Consider the following 24663-nt stretch of genomic DNA (forward strand, 5'->3'; position numbering starts at 1 on the left):
CTTTAGTTTAATGAGATCCCACTTGTCAATTTTGGCTTTTGCTGCCGTTGCTTTTGGTGTTTTAGACATGAAGTCCTTGCCCATGCCTATGTCCTGAATGGTACTACCTAGATTTTCTTCTAGGGTTTTTATGGTATTAGGTCTAACATTTAAGTCTCTAATCCATCTTGAATTAATCTTCGTATAAGGAGTAAGGAAAGGATCCAGTTTCAGCTTTCTACTTATGGCTAGCCAATTTTCCCAGCACCATTTATTGAATAGGGAATCCTTTCCCGATTTCTTGTTTCTCTCAGGTTTGTCAAAGATCAGATGGCTGTAGATGTGTGGTATTATTTCTGAGGACTCTGTTCTGTTCCATTGGTCTATATCTCTGTTTTGGTACCAGTACCATACTGTTTTGGTTACTGTAGCCTTGTAGTATAGTTTGAAGTCAGGTAGCATGACGCCTCCAGCTTTGTCCTTTTGACTTAGGATTGTCTTGGCAATGCGGGCTCTTTGTTGGTTCCATATGAACTTTAAAGCCGTTTTTTCCAATTCTGTGAAGAAACTCATTGGTAGCTTGATGGGGATGGCATTGAATCTATAAATAACCTTGGGCAGTATGGCCATTTTCAAGATATTAATTCTTCCTATCCATGAGCATGGTATGTTCTTCCATTTGTTTGTGTCCTCTTTGATTTCACTGAGCAGTGGTTTGTAGTTCTCCTTGAAGAGGTCCTTGACATCCCTTGTAAGTTGGATTCCTAGGTATTTTATTCTCTTTGAAGCAATTGTGAATGGAAGTTCATTCCTGATTTGGCTCTCTGCTTGTCTGTTACTGGTGTATAAGAATGCTTGGGATTTTTGCACATTAATTTTGTATCCTGAGACTTTGCTGAAGTTGCTTATCAGCTTAAGGAGATTCTGGGCTGAGACAATGGGGTTTTCTAAATATACAATCATGTCATCTGCAAACAGGGACAATTTGACTTCTTCTTTTCCTAACTGAATACCCTTGATTTCTTTCTCTTGCCTGATTGCCCTAGCCAGAACTTCCAACACGATGTTGAATAGGAGTGGTGAGAGAGGGCATCCCTGTCTTGTGCCAGTTTTCAAAGGGAATTTTTCCAGTTTTTGCCCATTCAGTATGATATTAGCTGTGGGTTTGTCATAAATAGCTCTTCTTATTTTGAGGTACGTTCCCTCAATACCGAATTTATTGAGTGTTTTTAGCATGAAGGGCTGTTGAATTTTGTCAAAAGCCTTTTCTGCATCTATTGAGATAATCATGTGGTTCTTGACTTTGGTTCTGTTTATATGCTGGATTACGTTTATTGATTTGCGAATGTTGAACCAGCCTTGCATCCCAGGGATGAAGCCCACTTGATCATGGTGGATAAGCTTTTTGATGTGCTGCTGAATCCGGTTTGCCAGTATTTTATTGAGGATTTTTGCATCAATGTTCATCAGGGATATTGGTCTAAAATTCTCTTTTTTTGTTGTGTCTCTGCCAGGCTTTGGTATCAGGATGATGTTGGCCTCATAAAATGAGTTAGGGAGGATTCCCTCTTTTTCTCTTGATTGGAATAGTTTCACAAGGAATGGTACCAGCTCCTCCTTGTACCTCTGGTAGAATTCAGCTGTGAATCCATCTAGTCCTGGACTTTTTTTGGTGGGTAGGCTATTGATTGTTGCCTCAATTTCAGAGCCTGCTATTGGTCTATTCAGGGATTCAACTTCTTCCTGGTTTAGTCTTGGGAGAGTGTAAGTGTCCAGGAAATTATCCGTTTCTTCTAGAATTTCTAGTTGATTTGCGTAGAGGTGTTTATAGTATTCTCTGATGGTAGTTTGTATTTCTGTGGGGTCGGTGGTGATATCCCCTTTATCATTTTTTATTTCGTCTATTTGATTCCTCTCTCTTTTCTTCTTTATTAGTCTTGCTAGCGGTCTGTCAATTTTGTTGATCTTTTCAAAAAAAAATAGGAACAATGTTGAATACCAAAAGGCACCCCATTTACTCTAGAGCTTTAGTTCACATTTCTGAATTACCAAGAGTGCTGCTGATGATGATATGCATGGCAATAAGTCCTCTCAGAGCTCGGGCTGAGTGAGGATGATGTTGGAAAAGCAAAGGCTTTTCACAGCCAACTGAAAATACATGATGATGAATAAAAGAAGAGAGTTTACAGATATAATTTCTTTTCAGACCTTATCTTTTTATTAAGAAAAAAAGTATTGTAATTGACTTTAGTTGCCATTGAATCTGACAAAGTTGGGTAAAAATGGAAAATGGTTAAGAGAGCTATAATTTCAGAAACTATGTTAAAATAACAATGTTACATTGAATTTTGAAAAGTAATTTTATATACCTAACCGCAGTAAGCTCGAGACTAAAAGTCTTAAAGAAAATTCACTTATAAGTAGATCTAATATATACAAACACTTTGTAGTATGTATACGTACCATGGTTTTACTTAAAACCTGAGCCACAATACTAGTTCTCTATTTGAGCTATGAGGTCGGCAAGTGGTTAGTGAGCTTTGTTTACGCCACTAAGCAATTTTTGAGACTGTTCTTGGTTCACAGTTAGGTATAGCAAAATTGTAACATGTTCAAAAATGTATAGTGTTCTGAAATACTCATTTTGGGTTTAATAACCAGACTGTTGAGAAAGACGAAAAATAAGGTACTTGTAGCAGCATCTAGATATTATTTAAATGTAACAAGTGTGTTAATTCTTGCAGGCCTATGTGAGTGAAAAACATGAAGGCAATAAGATCATTGCTTTTGAAAGAGCAGGTCTTCTTTTCATTTTCAACTTCCATCCGAGCAAGAGCTACACTGACTACCGAGTTGGAACAGCATTGCCAGGGAAATATCCTTTTGTTACAAGTGAATATAACTGTCCACATTCACTTCTTTATTATATTATAGGACAAAAAAAAAAAAAGACTAAGGTTGTTCTTGATGACAGAAACATTGATTTTCCTCATCTGAAAAATGAGGAACTTGAAACAGTCGATGGATAAATCTTTGCTCAGCTCAGTTATACTGAATTATTCCTAAGCTTCCTTTTAGCTTTAAACAGAGAGGTTAGTGCAGACGTGGTTCACATCAAAGGAAAGAGCTGTGGATCTTTCTGTCTTGAAGGTTTCAATACAGAGCCCTGCTGTCCAGGTCCCCACATCCACCAACACAGAAGACAGCAAATGTAAGTCTCCTGAGACAATAACAGAGGCTCTGGACTTAGGGGACCAGGCTTTAAAAAGTGTAACTGAACATTTCTTAAATAACATTTCTTAAATGCTGTTTAGATCCAGTAAGCAATATGGGATACGGCTGTAGTTTTACTCTATGAAAATATTTTGTAAGTTACCTCTGAGACTTGTTTTCTTTCCTCCACTCGGTGGGAGAGAGCAAACAATAGTTGTAATGATAGCTTCCTTCCTTTTTCTGTTTCTTCCCTTAAAATTCAAGACATGGCATACCTTTGTAGGCCTGAATTGGTAAGAAGGCAAGGCAGGGGAGGTGTGAGCAATAGAAATAACCAGGGAGAAGGGAGAATGTTGTTGATGTTCTCTGTGTATTCATTTACTCTTTCTTTCATGCATTTTACAGATACTTACTGAGTACCTATTTACTGAACACCTCTGTGATGACTCTGAGCTAATTACTGTAAATACAGGAATTCTCCTAGCAGATACAGTCACTGCCCTCATAGAGCTTTTCAACTAGTAAAGGAGATAAACATTAGTCATTGTAAGTTTGATAATTATTACAAAGGAAATGTACAGTATATTTTAAAGACACATTACTAGATCCATGAAAAAAATGACAGATTCAGGACCTAGCAACAAATCAGCCCAATTTTTCCAGCATGCAGTAGAAGTAATGTGCTTGTGCCCTGAAGCCCTAACAGTGATTAGCATTGCTGCCTGAGCAAGGGGCCTGATGCCCACATGAAGTCCTATGTGTGAGCGTGTCTCCAGCTACAGTAAAGAAACCCTCCCACTCAGCTGGCTCAAATAATAAGGAAAATGTGTTTGTCACTTAACAAAAATCCTAAAGTCTAGTTTCCCCAGCACTGTGACAGTATCAGGTTCCCCAGTTCATTCTTTTTGCTTTCAGTTCTCAGGGTGCCAGCAATGTCCAAACGGTGGCCCCTGTTAATAATCATTAGATAAGAGCCATGACTCCAAGTGTCACCCACCTTCAGACACAACAAAATGCAGACAGATTTTTTTTTGTGTGTATCTCTTCAACAGTGAAGTTACTTCTTTAGCAAAATTTCTTCCATATTTTATTGACCAGAGTTGGGTCTTACATCTCCCAGAAAAATTTTCTAGGAAGAAAAATGATTATTACCATGAGTAGCTTAATCAGGAATTACCCCCGAGCCTCAGGAAGACATCCCTTGGTAAAGTGAACACACCCAGACAGAATTTTACTCTGACAGTAAGAAGAAAAGAGCCAGTGCTTTTTAGTAAGTAGCCTGCACCACCTTGTGCTGCTCATGACATTGAGGGCAGAGAGAGATGGTTCCCTACTTTCTTCCCACCCAGCTCCACATAACATCAGAGCATCTAGGAGAGGAAGCTGTAGTCGTGACAGATAGCACAAATGTGCCCCAGTTAACCTACAGAATGTGCTGTGTTGTCTGTCTCTTTATGCCTACAAATAAATCAATGTGATAGGTTATCTACACTAAAGAGTACAGTACTATTCTGGGAAACAAATGTCCTCTTCATTTCCATGAAAAAATCCAAACAAATACTAGACATGTAGCAATTTGTATGCGATCCTTCTCACCTCCAGAGTGCTAAAGTAGTGCTCCTAGACTAAACCCTTCTATACTTGGTAGTGTAATATAATCAAACCAAAGTACATTTACAGAATACCTGGTATCTAATGCAACCTTTATTATATCTTTGCAGCACTGTCCTTGACCCTTAAGTGGAGGGAAAGAGATGTATGAAACCCAAACTGTGATGTAAGTCTTAATGCAATAAATAGAAAGGGAACAAGGAGCGAGAATGTTCCATGGGAGAACAAAGGACAAGAAAAATGAAAAAATAAATGGCAGGGGAGGAGGGGAGAGATACTGAGATTAAGACAAAGACTTTTAAGCCTAGATTTGGGAAATGGACAAGATTATAGCAGGAAAAAATGAAGAAAACCATTTCAGCTATTAGAAATCATAGACTATTCTTAGATAATGGACAGTACAATGGATTAATTGGAGAATGATGACTATAGAAAGAAGTATTAAGAGATAAAGCTGAAAACATAGATGGAGATCACATAATAGAAGATTTTAATGCCATATTAATTAGTCTTTTTTCTATGATTTTATAGTGAGTTGCTGCAGGTTTTTGACTAGGGAGCTACTTGATAAAAATGTAGGCTTTAGTAAAAGTTCTCATGTACCAGTGTGTAAGGGAGCTTTCATGAGGAAAGAGATTGGAAGTACAGATATTAATTATGAGAAACTGCAGTACACCTAAAAGATAATTAAGGCATGAACTAAAATAATGGCAACAGAATAGAAAAAGTTTATGAAGCCCTTGTAGTAAAGGAACTCAGGATCTGTTTGAACATGGAGTAAAGAAGGGAAAATGTAAGGTTTCGCTTTGGACAATAGAAAGAATGCTGGTGGTATTATTCCTGAGGATAGCAAAGCCAGGAGAAGTAACCAGTTGGGGGGATAGAAAATATAAATTTGAGCAGGATGGTTGAATAGAACTCTCCAACAGTTGTCCTCCCTTCAGGAACACCAAATTAAACAACTATCCACATAAGAAAGTACCTTCATAAGAACCAGAAATCAGGTTAGCAATCGCAGCACCTCATTTTAACATTATTTCAAGCAAAGAGGCACAGAAGAGGGTAAGAAGGACTGTCTTGAATTCCCTATCCCAACCCTCTCCCACGCCCTGGCAGCACCACGTGGGACATGGAAAGAGAGAATCTGTTTGCTTGGGGGAGGGAAAGCACAGTGATTGTGGGACTTTGCATTGGAACTCATTGCTGCCCTGTCACAGCAGAAGACAACATGGGCAGAATTCAGCGAGCACCCACAAAGAGAGCCTTTAGCCCAGCCCTAGCCAGAGGGGTATTGTCTGTCCCAGCATTCAGAACCTAAGTTCCAGCTAGGCCCAGCACTGCACGCTAAAGTACCCTGGGGTTCCAGATAAATTTGAAAGTCTAGGCCACAAGGACTGCAGTTCCTGAGCAAGTCCTGGTGTCGTACTGGACTTAGAGCCAGTGGACATGGGGTACACAAGAAAGGAGAGGAAAAAGTGAAGAGGACTTTTTCTTATAACTTGGATACCAGCTCAGCCACAGTAAAATAAAACAGCAAGCAGAGACCTAAAGCCCCTATTTCAGGCCCCAGCTCTCAGAGGACATTTCTAGACCCACCCTATGCCTTAAGGGAGCTTGCTTCCCTGAAGGGAAGGACACAGCCCTGGCAGAATTCTTTACCTAATGACCGAGGTAAAGTAGCCAGGTAGCAATTGCCGCAGGCCTTTGATGAGACCCAGAACCGTGTTGGCTTCAGTTGTAACCCAGCACATTCCCAGATATGCATGCTGGCCATGAGAAGAGACTCCTTCTGCCTGAGGAAAGGAGAGGGAAGAGTGAAAAGGACTTTATCTTGCAACTTGGGGATCAGCTCTGCCATAGTAAAATAAAGCACCAAGCAGACTCCTAAAGTCTCCAGTTTTAGGCCTTAACTCCTAGATGGCATTTCTCAACCTTCCGTGAGCCAGAAGGGAACCCACTGCCCTGAAAGGAGAGACGTAGGTCTGGCACAATTCACCAGCTGCTGACTAAGGAGCCCTTGGACTTTGAATAAACATCAGCAGTAGCCAGGCTGTGGTTGCCATGGCCTTGGGGTGATGGTGGCCATGGTGAGAGAGCCTCCTTCTGCTTGAGAAAAGGAAAGAGAAGAGTGAAAAGGACATTGCTTGCAATGTGGGTGCCACCTCAGCCACAGTAAAATATGGCATGAAGTAGGTTTCTAAAGTTCCTAGTGCCAGGCCATAGCTCCAGCATGGCATTCCTAGACCTACCCTGGGCCAGATGGGAACACACTGCCCTAAAGGGAAAGACCCAGGCCTGGCAGGATGCTCTCTCCCACCACTTGCTGACTAAAGAACCCTTGGCCTTTGAATAAACATCACTGGTACCCAGGCAATAGTCACTGGAGACTTCGGGTGAGGCCTAGTGCTGTGCTGGCTTCAAGTGGGACCCAGCACAGTCCCAGTGGTGTTGACAATGAACTTGCGTGTTTCACCCCTTCCTCCAATTCCAGGCAGCTCCAGGATGGAGTGAGAGACGACCTTTGTTTGGGAGAAAGTAAGGGAAGAGAACAAGAGATTCTGCCTGATAATCTGGTGAATTATCTCAGATCTTAACTAAGACCATCAAGGTAGTACCTCTATGAGTCAACAAGAGTGAAGCCCCTTAATATAGATACCACCGCAATGACTGAAGACTTAGATCACAACACCCAAGTCTTCAAATACTTAGGAAACCTTCCCAAGGACCAATATAAACAAGCCTGAGCTGTGAAGGCTACAATAAATACCTAATTATTCAATGCCCAGACACTGGCAAACATCCACAAGCATCACTACCTTCCAGAAAATCATGACCTCACTAAACAAAGTAAATAAATCACCAGTAACCAATCCTGGAGTGACAGAGATAGGTGACCTTTCTGACAAAAAAAAAAAAAAAGAAATAGCAGTTTTGAGGCATCTTGATGAAATGCAATTTAACAGAGAAGGAGTTCAGAATTCCATCAGATAAATTTAACAAAGAGATTGAAATACTTTTAAAAAAATCAAGCAGAAATTCTGGGGCTGACAGTCAGTTGACACACTGAAGAACGCATCATAGTTTCTCAACAGCAGAATTGATCAAGCAGAAAAATTAGGGAGTTTGAAGACAAGGTATTTGAAAATGCATAGAAAAGACAGAAAACAAAAAAGAATGAAGCATGCCTACAGGATCTAGAAAATAGCCTCAAAAAAGCAAATCTAAAAGTGAGTGGCTTTAAAGCAGATGGAGAGAAAGAGAGAGGGATTGATTCCGTTAGAAGTTTATTCAAAGAGACAGTAATGGAGAACTTTCCAAGCCCAGAGAAAGATATCAATACTCAAGGACAAGAAGGTTATAGAACACAATGCAGATTTTACCCAAATAATACTACCTCAAGACATTTAAAAATCAATTTCCCAAAGGTCAAGGATGAAGAAGGGATCCTAAAAGCAGCAAGAGAAAATAAACAAATAACATATAAAGGAGCTCCAATACATCTAGCAGCATACTTCTCAGTGGAAACTTTACAGGCCAGGAGAGAGTGTCATGGCATACTTAAAGTGCTGAAGGAAAAAAAAACTTTTATCCTAGAATGTTATATCCAGCAAAAATACCCTCCAAATATGAAGGAGAAATTAAGACTTGCCCAGACAAACAAAAGCTGAGAGATTTTGTTAACACTAAAACTGACCTACAAGAAATGCTAAAGGGAGTACTTCAGTCTTAAAGAAAAGAATATTAATGAGCAATAAGAAATCACCTTGAGGCACAAAACTCACTGGTTATCATAAGTACACAGACAAATATGGAATATGATAAGGCTTCAATTGTGTTGCATGAACTAACTACAACAGCTTTTTAAGACATAGACATTATAATAAGATATAAATACAAACAAAAAGTTAAAATACTGGTGGGGGAAGTTAAAGGGTAGAGTTGGTATCAGTTTTTCTCTTTGTTTGTTTGTTTTTGCAATCAGAATTAAGTTGTCATCAGTTTAAAATAGTGGGTTATATGATGTTACTTGCAAGCCTCATGAGAATCACAAATCAAAAAGCCTTCCACACAGATAGACAAAAAAAAAAAGTGAAAAGCAAGAAATTAAAACATATCAGCAATCAGTTTTACAATAAGGAAGACAAGAAGGAAGACAAAAAAAAAAAAAAAAAACCTGAAAACAAATAACAAAATGGCAGCAATAAATCCTTATCAGTAATAACATTAAATGTAAATGGACTGAACTTTCCAACCAAAAACATAGAGTAGCTTAATGGATAAAAATACAAGACCTAAATATCTGCTGCCTACAATAAACATACTTCACCCATAAAAGTACTCATAGACTAATAAATAGAGGGATGGAAAAAGACATTCTGTGCAAATGAGAAGCATAAAACAGCAGGAGTAGCTGCATTGACATCAGATTATATAGATTTTGAGACAAAACCTATAAAAAGAGACAAGGTCATTATATAATGACAAAGGGTCAATTCAACAAGAGAATATAACAGTTATATGTGCACCCACACTGGAGCATCCATATATATAAAGCAAATATTATTAGAGCTAAAGAGAGAGATAGACCCCAATACAATAATAACTGGAGACTTCAATACCCTACTTTCACCTTTGGACAAATCTTTCAGACAGAAAATCAACAAAGAAACATGAGATGTAATCTGCACTATAGACCAAGTGGACCTGATAACATTTCATCCAATGGCTGTAAAAGGCATGTTGTCGTCAGCTCATGGAATATTCTTAAGAATAGACCGTATGTTAGGCCACAAAGCAAGTCCTAAAACATTAAAAAAAAAATGAAATAATATCAGGCATCTTCTCTGACCAAAATGGAATAAAACCAGAAATGAATAACAAGAATAATTGTAGAAATTATGCAAACACATGCACATAAAACAATATGCTCCTGAATGGCCGTATACCAATGACCATACCAATCCATGGCTAGGTCAAGAAAGAAATTACAAATCCCTATCAAAATACCAATGATATTCATCAAATAAATGGAAAAACAATCCTGAATTTTACTTGAACATAAAAGACCCAGAATAGCAAAAGTTATGTTGCACAAAAAGAAAAGAACTGGAGCGATCACATTACCTGACTTCAAATTATACTACAGAGCTATAGTGACCAAAACAGCATGGTAATGCCATAAAAACAGACACAAATACCAGTAGAACAGAATATAAAACCCAGAAATAAATCCATATATCTATAGTGAACTCATTTTCAACAAAGGTACCAAGAACATACAATGGGGAAAGGACAGTTTCTTCAATAGATGGTGCTGGGAAAATTGGATATCCATGTGCAGAAGAACAAAACTAGACCTCTGTCTCTCATCATATACAAAAAAAAAAAGAAAAAACGGATTAAAGGCTGAAATCTTAGACATAGTTTATGCCTAAACTAAGCATAGGTAATCAAAGCAAAAATGTACAAATGAGATGACAGCAAGTTAAAAAGTTTCTGCACAGAAAGTAAACAAAGGGAAGAGATAATCCACATTATGGGAAAAAATATTTGCAAACTATCCATCTGGCAAAGGATTAATAACCAGAATATATAAGGAGCTCAAAGTATAGGAAAACATTTAATAATCTTATTTGAAAATGGGCAGAAGATCTGAATATATATCTCTCAAAAGAAGACATACAAATTGCAGACAGGTGTATGGAAAGGTGCTCAGCATTACTGATCACGAAAGAAGTGCAAATGATACCTACAGTGAGAAATCTTCTCACCCCAGTTAAAATAACTTTTTTCCAAAAGACAGGCAATAATGATCCTGGTGAAGATGTGGAGAAAGTAGAACCCGCATACACTGTTGGTGGGGTCATCAATTAGTACAACCAATATGGAGAACAGTATGGAGATTACTCAGAAACACTAAAAATATAACTGCCATATGATCCAGCAATCCCTCTGCTAGGTATATACCCAAAAGTAATCAGTATATGGAGCAGATATTTGCACTCCCCTTTTATTGTAGCACTGTTCACTCTAGCCAAGATTTGGAATCAGCCTAAGTGTCCATCAATACACAAATGAATAAAGAAAATATGGTACATTTACACAACGGAATACTATTCAGCCATAAAAGGAATGAGATCCTGTTATTTGCAACAACATGGATGGAACTGGAGGTCGTTATGTTTAGTGAAATACACCAGGCATAGAAAGACTAACTTTGCATGTTTTCACTCATTTATGGAAGCTAAAAATTAAAACAGTAGATCTCATGGAGATAAGAGAGTAGAAGGATAGTTACCAGAGGCTGAGAAGTGTAGTGGGCTAGTGAGAGGGAAATGGAATGCTTAATGGCTGCAAAAGCATAGTTTGACAGAATGAATAAGACCCTAGTATTTGATAGCACAACAAGGTGACTACAGTCAACAGTAATTTATTCTACATTTTAAAACAACTAAAAGTGGAATAGGAATGTTTGTAACACAAAAAAGGATAAATGCTTGAGATGATGGATGCTCTATTTACCCTGATGTGATTATTACATATTGTATGCCTATATCAAAATATCTCTGGCACCCCATAAATATACATGCCTACTATATACTCATAAACATTTTAAATTTTAATTAAAAAATTATTTCATCATTGTCAACAAATGGAAATGTATAGAGTTTTCCATGATGATATTTAGGAGAAAAATCTTGGGGCAAGCTGTAAGGATCTGTCTAAAATACATTAATATATTAACTTTAACAAGTAGTGAATATTATGAAAGCATACATAGTAATATCTGTATTATATTTATATTATATAGTATAGGGTATTACTGTGACCCCTATAAGTCAGTAAGACCCCCAAATGTTAGTTTATATATACTGACACAGAATTACACTATATTTGAAAGCCTGGTTCGGTTTTGAAAATCTTGACACAAATTCGGTCTTTTTGAAATTTAGTTATCTGCTTAAACGTCTATAGGTACTTATTAACACGAAAATTTTCTACTTAAATAAATACTGAATGTTTTTACATAAGTCACCTCTTTTGGAAGCTGTACTCGTTATAAGTTGTAATGATACAGACATTGGAAAACTGAGCCATGTCTTTATAGAAATTATAGTTGGATCCTCAGTCATCTATTTGGTCTCCAAGAGAAACATGAAGAAACCTTGCTGACCTGTTTCCTACATTTTGCCTGCTACAGATTTGTGCCCACTTGGACCTTATTCTTACCACCCATCTCTTCCATGTCTTTCTGTTAACAAGTAGTAAATTCACATATGTTGTTGCTTTCTCTGAGAACATTTCCATTTTAATAATTCTCTTTGAATACTCACAAAGTATTGAAGATGTAATGGTCTATATAGGTGGTGGGAGAATTGTATCATGTTTTTTACTTTATATATTTTAAGTTTTGGGGAGCAGGAAGGAAGCAGGGGCGCATTTCCAACGTAATTTACAACACACCTTCTAATTAAGTATATTTTAATAACGCCAGCCATAACTCTGAGATTGAAATCACAACATCTTCCTTTTGTGAGGGACTCTGCTCCACCCTCCCAGTTCAGTGCAGAAGTCCCATCTAGAAATTTCTTACAAATAATCACCTGTTATTCGAATACTTTGCAGTGCCAGGAATATCACTATTTCACAAGATAAACAGTATTATTTTTTAATAGTTAAAAATGTTATCTTAAAATCAATGCATTAATTCTGTACTCTGGGGCTAACACCTGTTCTATGTGCCAGCTATTCAAATCAGAAAGGTTTTTAACATGCTTCTTAGATTACCACCTCTCCCTGGTTTTTCCTCTTCCAGACCAGATACCACTAATTTCTTAAATAAATTCTCATGATACTTTCCAGACGTCTTACCGTTGCATCTCCCTTATCAAAATGCACCCAGCATTGTTCACAATCCTCCTACACTAACAGCAGAGTATTCTAGATACGGTCTGGCAAGTATGACATACAGAGCCCCATTACTTTCCTTTATCGTGATGCTACTCTCTTATTTGTATCATTAAAGTTACATCAGCTTTCCTGGCAGCCATCACATTTTCCTTTCCCATTGTATTTGTATCCAAATAAAAATCTTGAGTTTTTCTTTTGTATCCTAGTATTATGTCATATCTTCATTTTTCTTTATTCAGTTAATAATTTCAACCTAAAACCCTAAATCTAACATTAAACATGAAAAAGTACAATGTTAACTTTGACCCTCTAACATATTAGAAAAGATAAAAGAGTATTACAGGACACTTCTCTGTCATGAATCTGTTAGGACTGTAGCATCTCCAATAGCCGGCAAATGGATCTCTCCTTTTAACTTGTTGTTCCAAGCTTAGCTTTCAGGTCCCTTTTTCTTCTCTCTTGCATTTTTTTGTCTCATTTGTTTTTGGCCCTTTATCTTTCTGACTTTTTTCTTCTTCTTTTAACCTACAGTGTAGCTCACTATTATAGAATGAATTCAGATATACAAAGTATTAAAAATTAGGATTTCAATGGTATATTTTCTGTCTTTGGCAAAATATTCTATGCCATTGGTATTTCTAAGTACTGAGCAAGTAAATTGAATACAGATTTTTACTGTGAAGAGTCTACAGTGACAAGATTGCATGTGTTAATCAAGTAACAAAATTCATCAAATTTTTAATTCCCTGGGAAGCAGGATGTGGTGCCAGAACAAATTTAACTTTTCTAAAGAAGCCACTTAAACTTCCTCTGTTACTAGGAAATATAGTCCTGCTATAGGTAACATGTCTGAATTTTTGAGCAGTTCCATTTTTTTGAATCTGTAGATCTTGTATGTCAACTAGCAAGACATCAACTTTCACTCAAATCTGTGGAGAATAGATGGTGACTGCCATCCCAAAAACTGTTGGAAGGGGAGCCGTTTTGGAGGTAATGCCAGGCAAGGTAGAAGAAACACTTTAATGATGCTTTTAACTGTCTCTTCAAAATAAGAGGATACCTTTGGAAAACTGAGAGGCAAGACGGATTTGTATCAATAAGGCTTTGAATGTGGCCTTCATGGTGACTGCCAAAGCACATCTTATTGTTTCTGCAATAGAATCTACAGCCATATTCTAGGAAAAAACCAAAAACCAAAACAACAGCAACAACCTTTTACCTATATACTCTCACATTTGTCTTTTTAGCTGCTAATCTTTAGTGTAATAATGACCAACATTCTTTAATACAATAGATAGAAATGTGGGTAATGCTGAGACCTAAATGTACTTAATAAATAGGCAGGTTTCATATTTCATGCTTAGAAAGATAAAATACATTTTCCTGATGTGTGATATTCACTTAAGTTTTCACATTGTTGAGCTGTAAAGAAAGGAACATAGTGCCTTTTATATCATCAGAATCATTATTATATTTCTTTAGTGGCATTTCTTCACCTAGGACATTATCAAGTTGTCATTAAATTAGAAAGAAAACTGTGTTCCCAAGGCCAGAGTGCTCTTTCAAGTCCATTTGAATAATACAAATGATTATACCACATTTTAAAGGATGTGGGGAGAAGGTATTAGGACCCCTCTTTTGCGGGCCTTCTATTTGCTAATTATTTTTATAAAGTATTCATTTTAACGTAGTAATAATGAAAAAGTTGGAAACATTGCGATAATTACCAAAATGTGATGCAGAGACATGAAGTGAGCATATGCTGTTGGAAAGACAGCACCGACAGAGTTGCTCAACCAGGGTTTCCACAAACTTGCAATTTGAAGAAAAACGCAGTATCTGAAAAGCACAAGAAAGTGAAGTGCGTAAAACAACCTGTGACTGTATTCCGGACCACACTACACGGCAGGTTGTAGGCTGAGGCCTGTAATTCACTGAAGGCTTTCCTTCAGCGCATGGCAGGTAAAGGTAAGCAGTGTATTCCACAGCCCATGTTCTTTCTGTGACACGCCGGTGCCTCTTTCTGTTCCCAGAGTATGTACATGTGGTTGGGGGTGGGAGCAATGGTGGTATTATTGATGATTTATTTCTCTAATGTTCAAAATAATGTTGAAAATACTTCTGGGAATATAGGTAGAAGGAGAAAATTACATACAGACTTACGGCCCAGGCAGTTTTCTTTCTAATCCACTCACTTTTCTCACTGCCCTGCCATAACCCCTGACAAATTTGTCCCCAGAAATTCTTCTTAATGATCTTTTTTTGCCACCTGCCACAAGAAGAAAAATAATTTTAAAGCAAAACATACATACGAAGGTCAATTATTGTGATTTTTTTTCTATATTCTAGAGTAGAATATGAAGGTATCATGGTTCTATTTTCAGAGTTTAAGTTAATACATGATATACAATATAAATTTAAAACCTCCCAGCTTATGTATAAGGTATTTGTGTTGGTATATCAGATAAATATCATAAACTGAGACCATAAACAACACAAGAATCAAATGTTTAAGTTATTTATCAGCATACTATTGAGGTGGGAGTAGAAATGGTAGTGTAGTAACAGCCCCCTTTCCAAATGGCATTTCAAACTGTTACAATGTTGACATGCTAAGAGGAGTGGTCACGAAGTATGGCTTGTGAAGAATATGTGAATCTAGGACAAAATCTTTAAACCCAAGGGAGCAGAGGTATAAATAGTTGAATTTGAGCTGAGATTGTTGAAATATTTTCATTAAGCCACTGCAAGATGCACTTTTTAAAATGTAAATTCATACTCTGACATTTGCAACCTGTACACAGAGTTTCTAATAAGCAAATAAGGTCACTTGGATGATTTACTGGAGTGTGATTGCTGAAGGCAGAGATGTTGCTGTGAGTTGCTTGGTTTACAGAAGGCTTTGAAGTGTGGTGATGTAACACTCTTATGTTTATGAGAATCTATGCTTTATGCAACAAATAAAAACAAAGGACTTAATTTAGGATTCGCTAACTACCACATTCTATCCAGATTATATATGTAAAGGTTAATTTCTGGTCTGACTAAATAGAGCATCTCAACTTTCTAGTTTTCCAGGTTGTAGGTACTTTGGTAAAAAGCAAATTCAAGGTTTTCTCCAAAAGTTTGACATAGTGACTTTCACCAGATACAAGCATGTTTCTTTTTCCTTTATGTTAATGCTGCAATTTATTGATGATGAGCTTTATGAGAGCTGAGACAGATGATCCTACTAACAATTTTATATTTAATATAGGTCCTCCTATTTAAAAATAGCTTCATAATGAATGTATGCTCATTGCTCAGGTTCACTTTCTTTAGTTTTGAAATGACTAATACTTTTAAACACAGAGGTCCTTTTAATCATTTTTTTCATTGCTAAACACTGTCTAACAATCCCTATGATTTAATGATAATGACAGACCAGTACCCTCCCCTCCCTTGGTCATAAAAAGCCTATGATTTAGCTTCATTTCTCTACCCAGGAGTTAGGGATGAATCAGCAAGTAAGAAAAATATTTTGCATGATTAAAATATTGCAACGCTATAACACTTTTAGATTGCCTTAATATATATTCATAAGATCATAGGCAGTAATGAATAATGAGTAAGCCCTTACTGCACACAAATGTATTTAGTTTGGGGATTTTTTTCTTGAAGGGGGTTCAGGGTCCTGTTTTGAATAGCCATCACAGTGCTGTCCAATATTTAACAGCATTTCTGTTTTTTTGTTTCATAGCTCAGTTGTGCAGTGATGGTCTCTTCACTTCAGAAACCATCTAACAATAGCCCAGTCAAATTTCTGTCTTCTGTTTCTTGCCCTTCTGGAGGAAAAATAAATCAGAAATGTTATTATAACCTTTAAAGATAGTGCATAATAACCTAGTAATAGTATCCTTCATTGGGGTAAGTAGGGGGAACATTTGTGCCCAAGGTGATCATTTTCACCAGCTTTAAAAAAGGTGAAACTATTATGTGTTTGTAGACTTCAAGATGAATGATAAGACAGAGAATTACCCATATATCAACAATGATGTTTACTTAGAATACACTAGGCACCTGTAAACAGAGAGCTAAATCTCTGATAGGAGGATGTATAGAGGGCTGATGAACTGATAGACGGTCTGACAGATGGAAGGATGGATGGATAAATGGAGTATGTAGCTACCTAGTTGTGAAATAACTCCTGAAGGTTTAAAATTATGTCATTAAAACACAAATAGTACTAAAATGATTTGCTTCTCGCTTAAAACAGTAATTTAATCAAATCATATAAAAATTGATAAGGTATTATCAATAAAATACACCATAATTTTATAGAATTCACAATTAATATATTATACTATGATGTGCTTGCTGAGCAGATGTTCATAATAAGATCTACCATCTCTTATAAATTTATATGTTAGGCTCTCTGAAAGCACTTTACAGTCATTACCACATTAGCTAACCATTTCTTTTCCTAGACTGCAAATATGGAAGAAGGCAGTCTACAGGCATACCTTGGAGATAGTGCAGGTTTGGCTCTAGACCATTGCAATAAAACAAATATTGCAATAAAGCAAGTCACACAAATTTTTTGGTTCACAATACATATAAAAGTTGTGTTTATACTATACTGTAGTCTAATAAGTATGCGATATTATGTCTAAAAAAATGTACATGCCATAATTTACAAATACTGTATTGCTAAAGGATGCTAATGATCATCTAAGTCTTCTGTAAGTCATAATCTTTTTGGTAGTGGAGGCTCTTACCTTGATGTTAATGGCTCCTGACTGATCAGCATGGGGTTTCTTTTTTTTTTTTTTTTTTTAGACGGAGTCTTGCTCTTTCGCCCGGGCTGGAGTGCAGTGGCCGGATCTCAGCTCACTGCAAGCTCCGCCTCCCGGGTTTTTACGCCATTCTCCTGCCTCAGCCTCCGGAGTAGCTGGGATTACAGGCGCCCGCCACCTCGCCCGGCTAGTTTTTTGTATTTTTAGTAGAGACGGGGTTTCACCCTGTTAGCCAGGATGGTCTCGATCTCCTGACCTCGTGATCCGCCCGTCTCGGCCTCCCAAAGTGCTGGGATTACAGGCTTGAGCCACCGCGCCCGGCCTAGCATGGGGTTTCTAAAGGTTGTGGTGGCTAAGACGATGATGAAGTTTGTCACATGGATTGCCTCTTCCTTTTATGAAAGATTTCTCTGTAACATGTGATGCTGTTTGGTAACATTTTACCCACAGTAGAACTCTTTCAAAATTAGAGTGAATCCTCTCAAACCTACCACTTAGTTGATAAAGATTACCTACATTTATATTATATTCTAAATAATTTGTTGCCATCTCTAGCACCTTCACCAGTAATAGATTCCATCTCAAGAAACCATATTCTTTGTTCATCTGTAAGAAACAATTCCTCATCCATTAAAGTTTTATCATGAGACTGCAGCAATTCAGTCACATCTTTAGGTTTCACTTCTAATTCTAGTGATCTTGCTATTTCCACTGTATCTGCAGTTAGTTCTTCCACTGAGGTCTTGAATTCCTCAAAGTCATCTATAAGAGTTGGAATTAACTTCTTCCAAACTCCTATTGTGTTGATATTTTAACCTCCTCCCATGAATCACAAATGTTCATAATGGCATCTAGAATGGTAAATCCTTTCCAGAAGATTTTCAATTTACTTTGCCGAGATTCATTAGAGGAATCACTGCTTATGACAGCTATAGTCTTACAAAATACATTTCTTAAATAATAAGAGTTGAAAGTTGAAATTACTTCTCGATCCATGGGGTACAGAGTTCATGTTGTATTAGTTGGCTTGAAAACAACGTTAGTTTCCTTGTACATGTCAGTCAGAGCTCTTGGGTGACCTTCATCAATGAGGTAATATTTAAAAGGAATTTTTTTTCTGGGCAATAGGTCTCAAGCTTGGGCTTATGGGCTCAGTAAACCATGCTATAAACAGACATGCTGTCATCCAGGCTTTGTGGTTACATTTATAGAGCACAAGCAGAGTAGACTTTAGTATAATTCATAAGGGCATTGGTTTTGGAAACGGTAAATGAACGTTGGCTTCAACTCAAAGTCACCAGCTGCATTAGCCCATAACAAGAGAGTCATCCTTTTCTTTGGAGCTTTGAAACCAGGCACTGTCTTCCCAGTAGTTACAAAAGTCCCAGATGGCATCTTTCAATGGAAGCCTGCTTCATCTACATTGAAAATCTATTGTTTAGTGTAGCCACCTTTATCAATATCCTAGCTAGATCTTCTGGAGGACTTGCTACAGCTTCTAGATCAGCGCTTGCTACTTCACCTTAAACTTTTATGTTATGAAGATGTCTTTATTCCTTAAACCTTAAGAACTAGTCTCTCCTGGCTTTAAACTTTTCTTCTGCAGCTTCCTCACCTCTTCCAGCCTTCACAGAATTGAAGAGAGCTAGGGCCTTGCTGGATTAGGCTTTGACTTAAGGGAATGTTGTGGCTAGTTTGATCTTAGATCCAGACCACCATAAACTTCTTCGAATCGGCAGTAGGCTGGTGTTCACTTTCTTATCAATTATGTGTTCACTAGAGTAGCACTTCGTATTTCTTTGAAGAACTTTTCCTTTGCATTCACAGCTTGGCTAACTCTTTGGCATAAGGGACCTCGCTTTTGTCCTGTCTCAACTTTGAACATGCCTTCCTCACTAAGCTTAACCATTTCTAGTTTTTGATTTAAAGTGAGAGACATGCTACTCTTCTTTTCACTTGAACTCCTAAAGGCTATTGTAGGTTTATTAATTGGGCTAAATTCAAGAGGGTCTTAGACAATAGGGAGGCCCAAGAAAAGGGGAAGAGACAAGAGAACTGCCAGTAGGTTGGAGGAGTCAACACACACATTTATTAAGTATTTGTTAAGTTTGTGGTTGTATATGTGCATGATTTGTGGTGCCCCAAAACAATTATAATAGTAACAACAAAAGTCACTGGTCACAGATCATCATCATAGACATAATGATGATGTAAAAATAATATAATTATGAATAAACAGTCATGTATTAATATATATTAATAATGAAACAGTTTGAAATAATGAAAGAACTACCAAAATGTGACACAGAGACACAAAGTGAACACATGCTATTGGAAAATGGCGCCAATACACTTGCTGGATAAAGGGTTGCCACAAATCTTCAATTTGTAAAAATGTGTATTTGTAAAGTGCAATAAAGTGCTGTAAAACGAGTTATGCTGGTGCAGTAGTATCATTGGCCTGAAAGATTTCACATTGAGCCTTTCCTTTTAAAGTTAGGCTTTACTTAATTTATCCAAAATATATGGTTTTTTCTATTTAAAAAATAAATAAGTCATCTTTATACCTGACACCAGTGTTTTTTAAATAGAGCATTCTATGTCTAAACTAAATTTCTAACATGGATGTTATATTACTTTTCCTTCTGTTCAGTAAAAATTAACTTTTTCAATGAGTATCTCCTGCCTGCCTAAGTGAGATATTATTCGTGTTTCTGACATTTTCCATTAAGCTCTTCTTAATCAGAATCTCACAGGATCAAACTGAGTGGTCAGTGTTTTATTTATATAAAAGTATTACTTGAGTATCCCAGATGATTTCTTAAAATTAAGGCATGATATAATTACTGGCTCACTAAAATTACCTAAGGGCTCCTAAGCATTTTTGAAAGCTACAACCAAAATAAGTTTCTGTTTCTCAGAGAAAATTGGAAATATTAGAGCCATAAACAGTGTGTTCTTGGAAGCAGTGGATTCAGTTGTAATCATGTGTAAGAACCATCTCTATTTCTATTAATGTAGCTTCTCTTGGCCTAATGATGGGAAAATGCATAATTAATTCCCATAAATAAGAATTAATTTGCAAGATTAATTATGGTTATTTTTTGTAGTTATGTGGTATCAGCTGTTGAATAAGGAAAGTGTTTAGATAATATCAAATAAAATTATTTAATTAACATATAACTTAATGAAGTGATTACACTCAGTACCTTTTATTGTCACACAATGATCATTTTATTTCCAGAACATTAATTAAAATGAAAAATTATATTTGTATGTAAAATTATAAACATTACTGTGTGTGTGTTTTTTTTTGTCATGTGTTCTTTACTATTTAGGGAGAGAGCCAATTTTCACTTTGTAGGCTTCCCTACTAACATCTTTCCTTTTTTCCAGCTAAAGAAAACAAAGGAAAAATAATCTTCTCTGGTAGTAGCATTATTTTCTAATTCTGAAACATTATTTTCTTCAGTTTGTTCTCTTATTCTAACATTTCTATTTCCCATTGACTCATGTAACACAGGTCTCCAGAGATAATAGGTATTTCTTGTTCTTATATTTGTAAACAAAGAAATTTGCTCTCATTGCAAGGATAGTGGTTAGGAGCTTGTGCTCTGGAATATGACTATCTGAGGTTCAAGTTCCATGTCTACCACTTAGTTTTGTTTTGAAAATAACCTGTTTCTTGGTTATTCATCTCTAGAACACCTACTCATAGAATTGTTGTCAGAATTAAATTAGTTAATGTGCATGCAAGGCTTAACAACAGTGTCGCCTGCGTTTGAGCTTAGCAAGTGGTAAGGGTAATGGACATCCTTACTGTCATCATCTTCTAAAAATGCATTAGAAATTTTACAATAAAAGGGAATTTTCATAAAAATGAAAGACAAGTAGGTACTAATCCTGTCTGTTGTCTTCACCCTCTTGTCCTACTTTTTGTTTTGTTTTTGATTTTTGTGTTTTCGCATGTCCTAGTTCCCATTTCACCACGACACGGTGATTCCTTTCAGTCCTTTCACACTACTGGAATTGAAACTCTTCTGTTCCCTATTAAATCCCTTCCTCACTCTTGTACTATTTGCCCACCTTTCTTTCTTATTTCCCTTTCTCTGTATCCTGCAGCACTGTCTTGATTTCTTTTTCTTTCCACCCATTCTTTGTGTTATCTTGGTTTTTTTTTAGATCTAAATCCATGTATTCATTTTCCTTGTGCTTTTCCCTGAAAAATTCACCCACCCTTCAACTATTAGCTCTATGAAGATGTTCCCTAATGATTCTCCCCACCTTGACCTATGCCCTATTCACCAAGCAGTGGGCAGTTTTATGATGTTTAATAACTCTTAGGCAAAACTGGGCAGCATGGAATTATAAATTTTTGAAACTGAAAAACTCTAGTGTAACCTAGCTCAGCCCATTCAAATTAAACAAAATCACTTGGGTTAAGATATCTATAAGCTTATTTTAAGAGATCAAAATAAGTACCAAAAGTTAAATTTGCATGGCAATTTACAATATGTGAATACTTTGATTTACATTAACCCACCTGTCCTCACATCATCTCCAGTGATACTGGTTGGGCAAGCATTTTTCGTCTGTCCTCAGTCTACATTTGAGGATCAGAAAGATTTATAATTTTCACAAGATCGTCTTTCTAGTAATTGAATAAATGTGATTTAAATCTAGTTTCTGTAAATTCAGTACAGTTTGACATTTGGTCACCAGGTAATTCATCTTTTTGTTGCCCTCTAGAAATGCCATTGAAGTACATGAAGTGTGTCTCACTAATTTTAGTTTTTTTCTCAATTTATATTTGTAGAGTTTAATGATGCCTTTGACTAAATGTTTTTCTGCAGTGTAATACTATCCTGGTTTCTGACACTCAAAAGCACAGATGAATGTAAGTAGAAAAATGTTTTCAACTATATGTATATATATTTTTTTAAGTTCTACTTTTATTTAGATTTATAGCATACATGTACACTTTTGTTACATGAGGTTCTTTTGTTTGTTTGCTTTTTGTTTTTGTTTTTGTTTGCATGTTGCAAATTTGGGGTTGTAAATGATCCTATCAGCCACGTAGTGAGCATAGGTAGTTTTTCAGACACTGCCTGTGTCCCACTCTCCCGGCTCTGGAAACCCGCAGTATCTATTGTTTTCATCTTTATGTCCATATGTACCCAATGTTTAGCTCCCACGTATAAGTGAGAACATGCAGTATTTGGTTTTCTGTTCCTGTGTTAATTCACTTAGGATAATGGCCTCTAGCTGCATCCATGTTGCTGCAAAGGATATGATTTCATCTTTTCAATGGCTGTGTAGCATTCCATGGTGTATGTACACCACGTTTTCTTTATCCAATCCACCATTCATGGGTGCCTAGATTGATTCCCTGCCTTTCCTATTGTAAATTGTATTGTGTATTGTGATGAACATACAAGTGCATATGTCTTTTTTTTTTTTTTTCTTGTAGGACAATTTATTTTCCTTTGGGTATATGGTGGGTAGTGAGAGTTCTGGGTTGAATGGTAGTTGTGTTTTAAGTTATCTGAGACATTTACAAGCTGCTGCACACAGGGGCTGAACTCATTTACTTCGCACCAAAAGTATATGTGTTCCCATTTATCTGCAGCCTTGTCAGCATCTGTTGTTTTTGACATTTTAATAACAGCCATTGTGTCTGGTGTAAAACGGCATCTCATTGTGGTTTTGACTTGCATTTCTCTAATAGATTAGTGATGTTGAGCATTTTTCTTTTTTTCATGTTTTTGGTGAACGCTTGTCTGTCTTCTTGTAAGAAGTGTCTGGTCATGTCTTTTGCCCATTTTTTAAGGAGGTTATTTGGTTTTTGCTTGTTGAGTGTTTAACTCATAAGTTCCTTATGAATTCCATAAGACTCTAGATAGTAAACATCTGTCAGATTCATAGCTTGCAAATATTTTCTTCCATTCTATATGTTGTCTGTTTACTCTGTTGATAGGTTCTTTTGCTGTGCGGAAGCTCTTTAGTTTAAGTCCCACTTGTCACTATTTGTTTTTGTTTCAGTTGCTTGTGATGAGTTAACCATAAATTGTTTGCAACGACTGATGTCAAGAAGGGTATTTCCTAGGTTTTCTTCTAGGGTTTTTATAGTTTGAGTTCTTACATTTAAATCTTTAATCTATCTTGAGTTAATTTTTGTATATGGTGAAAGGTAGGAGTCTATTATCATTCTTCTGCATATGACTAGTCAGTTACCCAGCACCATTTATTAAATAGGGAGTCCTTTTCCCATTGTTTATTTTTGTTATATTATTTTGTTATTAAAGCATAACTGATAAATAAAAATTATATATATTTAAAGTACAGTGTGACGTTTTGATATACATATACCTTGTGAAATGGTTACTACAATCAAGTTAATTAACATATTCCTCACCTCACATAGTGAACATTTTCTTGTGTGTGTGTGAGAATGCTTACGGTCAACTCTCAGCAAATTTTAGTGTATAACACATCGTTATTAACCGTAGTCCCCATATTGTACATTACAACTTCAGAACGTATTCATCTTATAACTGAAAGTGTATACCTTTGACTAAAGTATCCCCATGGATATGTGTTTAAAACTCCCTTTCCTTATTTTTTATTTCAACAGGTTTTGGGGACAGGTGGTGTTTGGTTACATGAATAAGTTCTTTAGTGGTGATTAAGATTTCGGTGCACCCATCAGCCAAACAGTATAAACTGTACCCAGTTTTTTAAATGCATGTGGGGAAATGTTTACTTTGAATCTTTCTCCTGACAATAATTAATCTGATGTAGTTATGGGCTGTGTGCCCAGAAGTGCTCAGAAAGATTGAAGTGATGGTGCAGATATGCGCACCTGCAAGCTTTGCTTTACACTTTTTCGTGGTACACTACTTTAGGCCCTGTTCTTTGATTTTCTGAAGCACTGAGTGAGACCTGTACTGGGATTTTCTATCTAGTCTTAAAAGAGAAAGAGGACTATACAGTAACTATATGTTACTCCAAATAAGTTGAGACTTCAAATAAAGAAAAATGATGTTTCTTCCACCACAGCTAAAATCATCAGATTTCCAAATTTGCAAGCTTTATCTGGAAGATGGTAGTAGAGTGGTAGAAACTGTTATACCTAAGAGCATATTCTGGCCCTGCCAAAGTATTGGATATATTA

General features: G+C 36.6%; 1 protein-coding gene across 4 annotated transcripts in view; it reads left to right on the forward strand.

Moving 5' to 3' along the window:
- GBE1 (1,4-alpha-glucan branching enzyme 1) overlaps nucleotides 1-24663 on the forward strand; it is a 273155-nt gene that overhangs the window by 228413 nt on the left and 20079 nt on the right. For 2 of the 4 annotated variants that reach the window (XM_033211601.1, XM_033211600.1), the window contains exon 14: nucleotides 2724-2854. In XM_033211601.1, coding sequence (XP_033067492.1) covers nucleotides 2724-2854 — 131 coding nt within the window. Of the gene's footprint in view, nucleotides 1-2723; nucleotides 7951-13601; nucleotides 13705-22305; nucleotides 22324-24663 lie in introns of those variants that run through there. The other 2 variants (XR_004437152.1, XR_004437151.1) reach the window with 2 other exon arrangements.

This window comes from Trachypithecus francoisi, unplaced genomic scaffold (assembly GCF_009764315.1).
Source record: "Trachypithecus francoisi isolate TF-2019V2 unplaced genomic scaffold, Tfra_2.0 Lachesis_group0, whole genome shotgun sequence".
NCBI classification, from domain to species: domain Eukaryota; kingdom Metazoa; phylum Chordata; class Mammalia; order Primates; family Cercopithecidae; genus Trachypithecus; species Trachypithecus francoisi.